The sequence below is a fragment of the Leptonychotes weddellii genome, chromosome 4, assembly GCF_054177405.1.
Source record: "Leptonychotes weddellii isolate Sample4059 chromosome 4, ASM5417740v2, whole genome shotgun sequence".
Classification (NCBI taxonomy): domain Eukaryota; kingdom Metazoa; phylum Chordata; class Mammalia; order Carnivora; family Phocidae; genus Leptonychotes; species Leptonychotes weddellii.
The window spans coordinates 133436747-133449255 of record NC_138372.1 but is presented as its reverse complement, the minus strand read 5'-3'; the positions used below and the strand labels follow the sequence as shown (position 1 = coordinate 133449255).

Genomic DNA, 12509 nt, shown 5'->3' with positions numbered 1-12509 from the left:
ATAGTTTTCAGAGTACAGGTCTTTCCCCTCTTTGATTAGGTTTATTCCTAGGTATCTTATTATTTTTGGTGTAATTGTACATGGGATTGTTTTCTTAATTTCTCTTTCTGTTGCTTCTTTCTTTTTTAAAGATTTTATTTATTTATTTGAGAGAGAGAATGAGAGAGAGCACATGAGAAGGGGGAGGGTCAGAGGGAGAAGCAGACTCCCTGCCGAGCAGGGAGCCCGATGCGGGACTCGATCCAGGGACTCCAGGATCATGACCTGAGCCGAAGGCAGTCGCCCAACCAACTGAGCCACCCAGGCGCCCTGTTGCTTCTTTCATTATTGGTGTATAGAAATGCAATGGAGGGTGCCTGGGTGGCTCAGTCGTTAAGCGTCTGCCTTCGGCTCAGGTCATGATCCCAGGGTCCTGGGATCGAGTCCCACATCGGGCTCCCCGCTCCGCGGGAAGCCTGCTCTCCCTCTCCCACTCCCGCTGCTTGTGTTCCTGCTCTCGCTATCTCTGTCTGTCAAATAAATAAATAAATAAAATCTTTAAAAAAAAAAAAGAAATGCAATGGATTTCTGAACAGGGATTTTGTATCCTGTGATCTTACTGAATTCATTTATCTAGCTCTAGTAGGTTTTTTTTAATATTTTATTTTTAATATTTAATATTTTTATATTTATTTTTTATATTTATTTTTTAATATTTTATTTATTTATTTGACAGAGAGAGAGAGACAGCGAGAGAGGGAACACAAGCAGGGGGAGTGGGAGAGGGAGAAGCAGGCTTCCCGCTGAGCAGGGAGCCCAATGCGGGGCTCAATCCCAGGACCCTGGGATCACAACCCGAGTTGAAGGCCAACGCTTAACCGACTGAGCCACCCAGGCGCCCCTTTTCCGTTTTGTTTTGTTTTTTTAAGATTTTATTTATTTATTTGAGAGAGAGAGCATGAGCACAGGGAGGTGAAGGGGTGGGGGAAGGGAAAGCAGAGTCCCTGCTGAGCATGGAGCCATGCACGGGGCTCAATCCCATCATGACCTGAGCTGAAGGCAGACACTTAACCAACTGAGCCACCCAGGCACCCCAGTTCTAGTAGTTTTTTGGTGGAGTTTTTAGAGTTTTCTATATATAGTATCATGTCATCTGCAAACAGTGAAAATTTTACTTCTTCCTTACCAATTTGGATGCTTTTTATTCCTTTCTCTGGTCTGACTGCTATGGCTGGGACTTCCAACTTCCAGGACTATGTTGGATAAAAGTGGAGTGGAAATCCTTGTCTTGTTCCTGATCTTAGAGGAAAACCTCTCAGTTTTTCACCATTAAGTATGAGGTTAGCTGTGGGTTTTTCATCCCAGAATACTTTTTAATATTATCTCCTATTTATTCATTTCCTTTGACAATTATAAACTGAATTTTAACAGCATTAGACTACATGCATCACATAGCATTCTAAAAATGTTTTAGCTCTTCTTTTATGTTCCTACTGATAAAAAAACTAAGCATACTGGGCGCCTGGGTGGCTCAGTTGGTTAAGCGACTGCCTTCGGCTCAGGTCATGATCCTGGAGTCCCGGGATCGAGTCCCGCATCGGGCTCCCTACTCGGCGGGGAGTCTGCTCCTCCCTCTGGCCCTCCTCCCTCTCATGCTCTCTGTCTCTCATTCTCTTTCTCTCAAATAAATAAATAAAATCTTTAAAAAAAAAAACAAAAAAAACTAAGCATACTAAGAATATCACACTTTATGTTGTTGGTATAGTGTCTCAATATAAATATGCTACACACACGTAAATTTATCACTACCTTGAAGATAAAGCGCATTTTAATAATATAAAAATCTGATTTTCTTACCTCTTTCCATAAGCTGAGACCTATTATAGTGGGAACAGCCATACTCAGAATAAGAGCCTAAAACATTGAAACAGAAATGATTATGGATAAATACATTTCAGAATGTACTAGAGGTATTAGACATTGACTCCATGACCAATCACAGATTCTTATTTATAAAGCTTTCAGTCAGAGAAACTGAAGTCAGTGTGGAACCTAGTTCACAGAGTGAGAATAGTGAAGACTAATGAATTTAAGACATATTAAGCTGGAGATAAAGTGAGACATACATATTTACTATATAAATTAAAGGCAGAGCATAAAAAAGGTAACACTTACAGTATATTTCAAATAACAAATCAATATTTGACAATTCTGCCAGGAATTTAAGTTTAAGAGTTTACAAAGGACACTGAACTGTGCCACCTAAAAAGCTAACAACAAAAAGACAATGAATTAACACAGGAAAAACAGCCAGTATATATCAATATACAAGTATGCTAAAATACGAACATATAAATTTCTCTGGAAAAAGACTGGCAAAACACAATAGGACTATTACTAAAGATAATTATTCATCACCTCCCCGCCAAAACCTGTTCTTCCTATCGTCCCATGTCTGCTGATGACCCCACAATCCATTGTCACACAAACTAGAGACCTAGGAAATATCTATGATTTCTCCTCCTTCTTTATTCTCCATATTTAATGAAGCACCAAGTCTTATTAACCTTCTTTTCTTATTATTTTTTTCACTCCAGTATAGCATAGTATTAAGTAAATGGGCTCTGGAGTCAGAAAAACCTGGGTGTAAATCACGGTTTTCACATTTACAAGCTATGTGGTTATTTAACCAGTTTAAGCCTTAGTTTCTTCATCTACAAAATACAGATAATAAAACTTAGCCATTAGGGTCTTTGTAAGCATTGAATAGCACATGAAATGTTTTGTAAACCGTACCTGACATGTGGTGAACACTCAATATACTGAAGCTTTTATCACTTCCATCCACCATGGCCAGTACTTGGGCAACAGCCTTCTTCCTGGCCTGAGTTTGTCACCCTTAAGTCTATCCTTCAAAGAGCTATAAGCATAAACTTATATATAGGGAGAAAATATAAGTCTGACTCTCTCATTTCAATGCCTTTCTACTGCCTACAGGATAAGACCACAAGCATCATAGCATAATACTCAAAGGCCTCCATGACCTTACCCTCCTAGACTTCTCCAGTCTCATTTCTTGACCTCTCCCATCTCACATTTTATGTGACAAGGAAACTAAATATATCATGCTTTTTCCTTGACTCTGCTTTTATTCCCTTTGATTACAACATGTTCTTTGCCTCTCTGTGTTTAGTCCTTCTACCATGAATACCCTTTCTTTCCCTTTCATTTGAGTAATAAGTCATCTTTCAAATCTCAGATCAAAAACTCTTTGAATCCCTAACAAAATTGAATTAAGTACCCCTTCTCTGTGTTCCAGTAGCACCCTATCAATACTTCTTATTGTTCGTTTTTATGAATGGGAGACTGTAATCTACCTGAGGAAATTAATTTGTCTTGTACACACATTGCACTTAATAGGCACAGTGAAAATGTTCTATTTGCATTGAAAACATACAATAGTTCTAAGTCAAACCAAGAATAATATTATAAAAAATAATTCTTAATAGCCTCTAACACTATTGATTCACTTATATTTTTACCTTATTTTACCTGTCTTCATTTAAATGCATTGCCTTTATAATCAGAAATTACATTAAAAAAAAGTTTTGGGGTGCCTGGGTGGCTCAGTCATTAAGTATCTGCCTTTGGCTCAGGTCATGATCCCAGGGTCCTGGAATCCAGCCCCACATCAGGCTCCCTGCTCCGCGGGAAGCCTGCTTCTCCCTCTCCCTCTCCCCCTGCTTTTGTTCCCTCTCCCGCTGTGTCTCTCTGTCAAATAAATAAATAAAATCTTAAAAAAAAAAAAAAAGTTTTTCACAGAATCTCTTTTTCACCTGCAAGTCATAATGTGATTTACTCATGCTATTTCAACTGTATTCAATGGGGTTTCCATTTATATAATTGAAAAAGAAACAAGTACTTAACCCAAAATAACAATGACTCACCAACAACACGGGGTGTACAGTTCGTAATCGAAGCCACTTGAAAAGTGTCACCCAAAGTTCAGGAGAACATACACCAAATGCTGCTAACATACACACATAAGGAGTCCACAGGTATTTCAAGCTAGAAAAGACAAAAGGAGTCACGTATGAGATATCCTATGAACATCATTACTATCTCATTTTCTTTCTTTTTTCTTGAGATTTTATTTTTTTAAGCAATCTCTATACCCAACAAAGGGCTCAAACTCATGACCCCCAAGATCAAGAGCCACAAGCTCCACTGACTGAGCAGCCACGCACCCTGGTTCCTCTTTTCTGAGTTCTGTCCTACTACCCATGATAATACCACAATGTTAAGGGAAAATGAAAATCTTAACCGGGGCGCCTGGGTGGCTCAGTCGTTAAGTGTCTGCCTTCGGCTCAGGTCATGGTCCCAGGGTCCTGGGATCAAGCCCCGCGTCGGGCTCCCTGCTCCGCGGGAAGCCTGCTTCTCCCTCTTCCACTCCCCCTGCTTGTGTTCCCTCTCTGGCTGTGTCTCTCTCTGTCAAATAAATAAAATCTTTAAAAAAATAAAGAAAGAAAGAAAATCTTAACCTCTAATTTTCAACAACAAATTGTTACTCATTTCTTAAATAATCAAGAAGACATGTGGGTTACTAAAATGAGGATGAAGTAAGAGCATCAATACAGATAAGGCTGTAGTAAAATTATACTCTTGGAGAGAATATAAACTGCTATACTTTCTCAGAAGGTAATTTGGCAGAACCTATAAAAATTTTAAATATCCCAAAACACTCCCATTTCTAGTAAACTAGCCTACAGATATATTAGCATAAATGTATAAAGATATAAATACAAAGGTTTTAACTGCAGTATGTTTTAATAGCAAAAAAATTAGAAACCTGGCTGTCCTTCAGTAGGTATTAATTAAATAATTATATAAAACAAAAAAGCAAAATACCAAATTTCAGGTACTATATACTGTTACCCTAGTTTTTTGGTGATTTAAAAAAATGTAGGGGTACCTGGCTGGCTCAGTAAGTGTAATGTGAGGCTCTTGATCTCAGGGTTGTAAGTTTGAGCCCCATGTTGGGTGTAGAAATTACTTAAACATAAATCTTTAGGGGTGCCCGGGTGGTACAGTTGGTTAAGCATCTGATTAGGCATCTGACCCTTGGTTTCGGCTCGGGTTGTGATCTCAGGGTCGTGAGAGTGAACCCTGCATTGGGCTCTGCTCAGTTTGGAGTCTGCTTGAGATTCTCTCTCCCTCTGCCCCTCCCACTCATGCTCTCTCTCTCAAATAAATTTTTAAAAATAAAAATAAATTAAAATAAATAAATAGATAGGGGCACCTGGGTGGCTCAGTCGTTAAGTGTCTGCCTTCAGCTCAGGTCATGATCCCAGGGTCCTGGGATCGAGACCCGCATCAGGCTCCCTGCTCAGCCAGAAGCCTGCTTCTCCCTCTCCCCCTCCCCCTGCTTGTGTCCCCTCTCTTGCTCTCTCTCAAATAAATAAATAAAATAATTTTTAAAATAAAATTAAATAAATAAATAAATAAATAAATCTCTAAAAAAATGAATACTAACTTGGACTTTGAGAGAAGTAGTGGATGTATATAGAATACATGTCACTAAGACAAAGGAACTGCATTAGTTTTCTCTGGTCAACTAGTATCTCCTCCTAACTTCCTCATTCCTGCTATTTTTCAAGTCAGCCAGAATCAAAACTAGTCTGGTTTATAACTCCAGGAAACACCATTCACATTGAATTATACATATATAACATTTCCTGGAACATCAACTTCCTGTTCTAGAGATTAGACCATTATGTCCAACCCACTGATTTCTCTGTATTCATCTCATTTTATTGCAATAACGGCTAATTAACATCTCTACCTTTTAAGTTTGTTTATTTTTTTAAGTAATCTCTACACCCAATGCGGGGCTCAAACTTATGACCCTGAGATCAAGAATCACATATTCTTCCAACTGAGCCAACCAGGCACCCTAACATCTCTACCTTTAGACTCTCCTCCAACCAAATGCCAAATGAATCTTCAAACATAATTACAAGACACTTTCTGTTAAAAAAATCTTTAGTGGTTCCCCAGAATCTACTGAAATAAATGAAAACTCATCTAAATGGTTTTCAAGGCCCTCAAAAAATATGGTCTTGATTCACCTTTTCAGTTTTTCTCCTATGACTTCCCTAAATATGATTAGTATTCTAGCCAGAGTTTGCAGAACAATCTTAGTATTTCCAACCCCTAATGCACGTAAGTTTCTCCCTCCTGACCCAAGCACACCCATCTAGTGCTGCCTTAGACTCTGATTCCCTTCATAGCTAGACTCCTTGAAGTCCACACTTACATCTCTGCCTTCGACTCCCTGGTCATGTACCCCTTTAAAAACTCCTCTTTTGGCTTCAGGGTTGCAACTCTTCCTAGAGTCTCTCCACCACAGTCCCTACTGCTACTTATTCAGTTTCCAACTCCAAATATTTTAGTTTTGGCTCTTTCCTCCATTTCCATTGTGACTCACTTCTAAATTCTATTATGATTCTTAACTGGCTTATCTTCCTTTAATCTTTTTTCTCAAACCTTTCTCAATCATTGCTGCCAGAGAGATCTCACTAAAAAGCAAATCTGGTATCAAATTTCTATATAAACACTTCATCTGGTCCCTGATTATTTTTCCAGACATATTTTTTTTTTAAGATTTTATTTATTTGAGAGAGAGAGAGTAGGAGTGGGGGGTGAGGGACAGGCACAGGGAGAAGGAGAAGCAGGCTCCCCACTGAACAGGGAGCCTGACGGGGGGCTTGATCCCAGGACCCTGAGATAGTGACATGAGCTGAAAGCAGACATTTGACCAATGAGCCACCCAGGCATCCCCAGACATATTTCTCATACTGACCTTACATTCACCTTGTACTATTAGTTCCCAAAGAATATTTATTCTGTCTAGATAATTACACACACACACACACAGAGGCACATGAGAAAATGGACAGCCTGGCCAATCTCTATTTATCTCTGAAGACTGTCGCCCCATATAGGAAATCTTCCTTAAACTGACTTCCTCTAGCCACCCTCTACAATTGAGTTAGTACCTCTCCTCTGAGTGACCAAAGCACCCTTTGTATACCTTTCTCATAGTACTTTACTTTGCTCTAACTCTTGGTTTACTTACCTAAGGTAGGAACTCTTTGAAAAGAAAGAGTAGGTTTTGTATTTCTTTCTTTTTTTTTTTTTAAAGATTTTATTTATTTATTTGACAGAGAGAAACACAGCTAGAGAGGGAACACAAGCAGGGGGAGTGGGAGAGGGAGAAGCAGGCTCCCCACGGAGCAGGGAGCCCAATACGGGGCTTGATCCCAGGACCCTGGGATCATGACCTGAGCTGAAGGCAGATGCTTAACGACTGAGCCACCCAGGCGCCCCAGTTTTGTATTTCTTTAATCCCTACTCTCTACTTAGTAGAGTGCCTGGCACCTTCTGGGTGACTATGCATCTTATTTGTATGAATAGGTGATCTACAGTATTATAAGCCTAGTGAGTAAATTAGAGAAGGATGAATAATAGAACAATACAGATTACATGTTCAGAAAAAGGATTTTGAATTTAAAATAGTACGTCCAACAATAAAGAATGGTGGCAATAACAAAAAGTTTTTCTGCAGAGAGAAATAAAACTGAGAGAGTACAAAGGGGGGGAAAAAGGCAAAGCATGCGCCAAAATTCTACTACAAGGCAATGAAATGAAAATCAAAACGTGAATCACTCAGAATATTCATGGCTTAATACATTTCTTCATCCCACTTATTAGGCATTATGGAATGCTAATTATTAGAGTGAACCACCATTCTTGCTTCATGTTTCAATAAAGAGATTCCCACTAGTCATGGGTTTGGCAATCTGATAGTCTATGAATGTCTTATAAGAAAATGTTTGGGGCGCCTGGGTGGCTCAGTTGGTTAAGCGACTGCCTTCGGCTCAGGTCATGATCCTGGAGTCCCTGGATCTAGTCCCGCATCGGGCTCCCTGCTCGGCAGGGAGCCTGCTTCTGCCTCTGACCCTCCCCCCTCTCATGTGCTCTCTCTCTCTCATTCTCTCTGTCTCAAATAAATAAATAAAAAAAATCTTGAAAAAAAAAAAAGAAAAAAAAAGAAAATGTTTGTAAATGCATAAAATACATAGGCCTACAAAGAAACCAATTATATTGAAATATTGATAACAAATAATAAATTCCTATACAGCAATATTTACACTTCTTAATACATTAAATGCAGATCTAATAACTGTAACTTTGAAGTTGTGATGTGTATAAACAGTATTTCAAAATAAAAAATTAGTAAGAAAATAGCTAAGCTTTCTGTTGGGGAAAACACCATGGGTACTGCTATAATGACTGTGATTCAGTATCTATATTCATAATTAATGGAAATTTAACTTGAGAAATCTTATACTAGGATCAATACTCTTCATTTCTCCCTGCTTCCCCTCCTAACCCTCCACCTCAGAACCTTAATGGCTCCTCCTCATGGCAGTGATTTATCTGATTTGCATGCAAGAGAAAGAATTGAGCATACCCAGCTCAAACATTTCTAGGCTTCCACATTTTGTATCTTACTTTTGCACGGTGGGTGTCGGTAAGTGCATAAACTTACCAAGGCTCTGCCCATTCAAAAGGGATGGCCTGAAGTTTGAGGACTAAGCTCAATTTGGGGTGGAAAATAGTAGAGCCCTTTGGTCATACATGAAGTATTCTCTAATGCAACCTTTATCAGAATCAGAATCATGCAGATGATCAAATATATTTCTCACATATATGTGGTCTTTGTAAGGCTCGTGGCTCACAGCTTCCCAAACTCTTGGAATTTCCTAAGTGATGAAATTGGAAAGGTGGCTCTTGTGTTAATGGTTAACTTCTGGAAGGTACCCAAGGATGGGGCCGGTTGCCAGTGGTGCCAACCATGTGATTAGGGAGTTGGAACTCTCAGTCCCGCCCCAAACTTCTGGGGAGGGAAGAGGGCCTGAAGGTTGAGTTCAATCACCAATGGTCAATGATTTAATCAACATGCCTATGTAATGAGGCCTCCATAAAAACCCAAAAGGACAGGGTTTGGAGAACTTCTGGGTTGGTGACCACATGGAGACTGGGAGAGAGTGGCATGCCTAGAGAGGTAAAGGGAGCTCTGTACCCCTTCCTACAAACCTTGCCCTATGCATATCTTCCATCTGGCTGTTCCTGAGTTCTATCTTTTTATAATAAACTGATAATCTAGTAAGTAAAATATTTCTTTGAGTTCTGTGAGCCACTCTAACAAATTAATTGAACCCAAGGAGAGGGTCTTGGGAACTTCTGATTTATAGCCTTGGTCAGAAGCACAGGTGATAACCTGGATTTGCAACTGGCACCTGAAGGGGGGGTGGAATCTTGTAGGACTGAACCCTTGAACTGTGGAATCTGATGCTATCTCCAGGTGGATAGTGCCAGAATTAAGTCAAACTATAATTGTAGGACACTCAGCTGGTGCCTGAACAATGGCTTATTGTTGGTGTGGGGAGAGCCCCTCCTCAAACTGAAACTGGGTGTTCAAAATCATTCTATACTCCTATGTCTTATTTTTCATCTGAGTCCAGACTTCAAAGAAAAGGGTATCATTTATTGAACCCTTAGCCTCAGAGCTCATTTACCTCTATTTCACTTATCAAAGTTGTCATTTTATTTTTGTGTGATTAATATTTGTTACCTCCATTAACATAAGTCATAAGTCACATAAGTTTAGAGATTGTGTGTCCACTTTTGTTCACCACAGTACCTCCAGCACCTAGTACAATGCCTGGCCCTTGGAAGAAATTCAATAGTTTTAGAACAAATGAGTGAATAAGTAAATGTCAGCTCATTGTACTATAACAACCTCCATAAACTCCAGTTAGGTTAAGAAAGTTTGTAGATTTTGAGTTTTTATAGTTTCATAAATATATTCTTGAAAGTATCCACTTATTAGCATTAGAAAGGATAATTCTTTGTAAAAAGAAATAGATCCAATAAAGTACACTTACCCTTCTATAACCATTGCAAGAGAGCCCAATAAAATAGTGTGAATCACATGATAAATTATTTCTGGCCTTCCTCCAATTCGTCCATCTTCAAGAGTAATAGTTTCTTTCAAGGACTTGCCTCTACACAAAGGAAATATGTTTTTTACTATTTTGAAAATATGTATTTGAAAAATCAAAGATCTTAACTTTCTTCATAAAAAAAAAAATATAGGTGGTCCTTGAAATTTGAAAGTATATTGTTAGTCAAATATCTAACTTACACATCTCCAAGTCTTTGAAATGGTTTTTAAAACCTGAAGACAATGGACTCTGTGAAGACTAAATATGAAAGTTCAGGAAATATGATAAAAACAATTTTTAGGGCGTGCCTGGGTGGCTCTGTCAATTAACCAGCCGACTCTTGATTTCAACTCAGGTCACGATCTCAGGGTCTTGGGATCGAGCCCTGCGTGGGGCTCCATGCTCAGTGGGGAATCTGCTTTAGGACTCTCTCTCCCTCTGCCCCTGCCCCCACTCATTTGTGCGCTCTTGCTCTCAAATAAATAAATAAATCTTAAAAAATTAAAAAAATATATTTTTAGGTTCCTTTTCCAAGATCAATTATCACTCAACTAGTGGTTACTAAATCAATATAGTTAAATCATAATTTGAATAGCTAAGTTCTTAAAATTAAAATACTACACACAACCTACTTTTAAACATGACAAAAATATTTTGGAAGTCTTCATAATTTAAAATCACTTAACACTACTAGCTTCATTTAAGTTATATAGAAAAAACATTAAGTAAAAATATGACTAAATTAGTAAATTAAGTCTGTAACAATTTAACTCAGTATTAATCCTACATTAAATTTAGACATTATATACTTAGATGTATAAAAAATTTGAAATTTAGCTGGTTAACTTATGATATTTTACATGTTGATAACAAGAGAATGGATCTAGAAATTCTAAAACAAATACACAAATATTGGAAGGATATTAAAAATAGTTTATTTTCATAATGTATTAGTTAGCAATGTGATTGATTCTCATAGGTACTTACTTAATTCTCCTAAAAATAACTTGCATCATAGAAAGAAAACAAATAATTAACACTAAAATATAGAAGGGTAATAAAGAAGACTGTGTCAATCGCAAAAAAAAATCTTGAGATGGTGCCTGCAGGGATTCTTGACATAGGAGCCAATTCATTGTAAAATTCCTACAGAAAACAAAAAGCATGATATTAAAATCATAGATGGTATAACTTACTGTACATAAAAGTATTTTTTATCTCCATAAAAACTAAGACAAAACAAAAAACACATTTCTAAATCTATTCACTTGTAACAGCAAGGTCCTACCCTTTATAAGACCATATCTAGAACCCAAAATGGTTTCAAGGAAGTGTCACTTTCTATTTTTATCTGGAAGACAACAAAAATTTCAGCTGTCCGACCTCCATATCTGCAGTGTCCAATATGGTAGCTACTAGGTACGATGTGGCTATTAGCACCTGAAATGTGGCCAATGCAAATGGAAATACTTTAAATACAAAATACACCTTGGATTTCAAACATAAAAAAGAATGAAAAGGACTAAAGAATACAAAATAGCTCATTCATAATTTTTATACTGTTTATACATTAGAATAATATTTTAATATATTGGATTAAATAAAATGTATTATTAAAATTAAATTCCCTTGTTTCTTTTCACTTTTTTAAATGTGTCTACTAGAAAATTATACGCATGACTCATATTATTACTGGACAGTTCTGTTTTATATGGATGAAAGTAATTCAACTAGGACCCATTTTATTTATTATTTTTTTTTTTAAAGATTTTTATTTTTTTTATTTATTTGAGACAGAGAGAATGAGAGACAGAGAGCATGAGAGGGAGGAGGGTCAGAGGGAGAAGCAGACTCCCTGCCGAGCAGGGAGCCCGATGCGGGACTCGATCCCGGGACTCCAGGATCATGACCTGAGCCGAAAGCAGTCGCTTAACCAACTGAGCCACCCAGGCGCCCTAGGACCCATTTTAAAAAGAGTAATCTAATTAAGACAGAAATCACAAAATTTGAAACATAAACATTTTGAGCTATAAGAATCAGGATACACTTTTTTTTTTTAAGATTTTATTTATTTGACAGAGAGACACAGTGAGAGAGGGAACACAAGCAGGGGGAGTGGGAGAGGGAGAAGCAGGCTTCCCACGGAGCAGGGAATCTGATGCGGGGCTTGATCCCAGGACCCTGGGATCATGACCTGAGCCAAAGGCAGATGCTTAACGACTGAGCCACCCAGGCACCCCCAGGATACACTTTTTTTGACCTTAAGCTAAATATGATCAACAAGATTCCTAGTTATATGTGATTTTATCTGCATTCTCACACCTGATCCATCTCCAACATCCATTTTATCCTTAATCCCTAGCCTGGGAAGAGAGATAAAGAGATGGAATGATCTTCAGAAGAGCTCTTGGATGGACGAAGAATGCCTGCATCCCAAATCACTGGGTTTAGAAAAAG

At 38.1% G+C, this 12509-nt stretch overlaps 1 protein-coding gene across 4 annotated transcripts in view; it reads right to left on the bottom strand.

The window, feature by feature from the left end:
* The window catches only part of DPY19L4 (dpy-19 like 4), a 67474-nt gene that overhangs the window by 15561 nt on the left and 39404 nt on the right, over positions 1-12509 (bottom strand). For all 4 annotated transcript variants that reach the window (XM_006729766.3, XM_031024220.2, XM_031024221.2 and 1 more), the window contains 4 exons: positions 11040-11198; positions 9993-10112; positions 3927-4047; positions 1837-1893 (listed from right to left, as the gene is read on the bottom strand). In XM_006729766.3, the coding sequence (XP_006729829.1) occupies positions 1837-1893; positions 3927-4047; positions 9993-10112; positions 11040-11198 (457 nt within the window). The remainder of the gene's footprint in view (positions 1-1836; positions 1894-3926; positions 4048-9992; positions 10113-11039; positions 11199-12509) is intronic.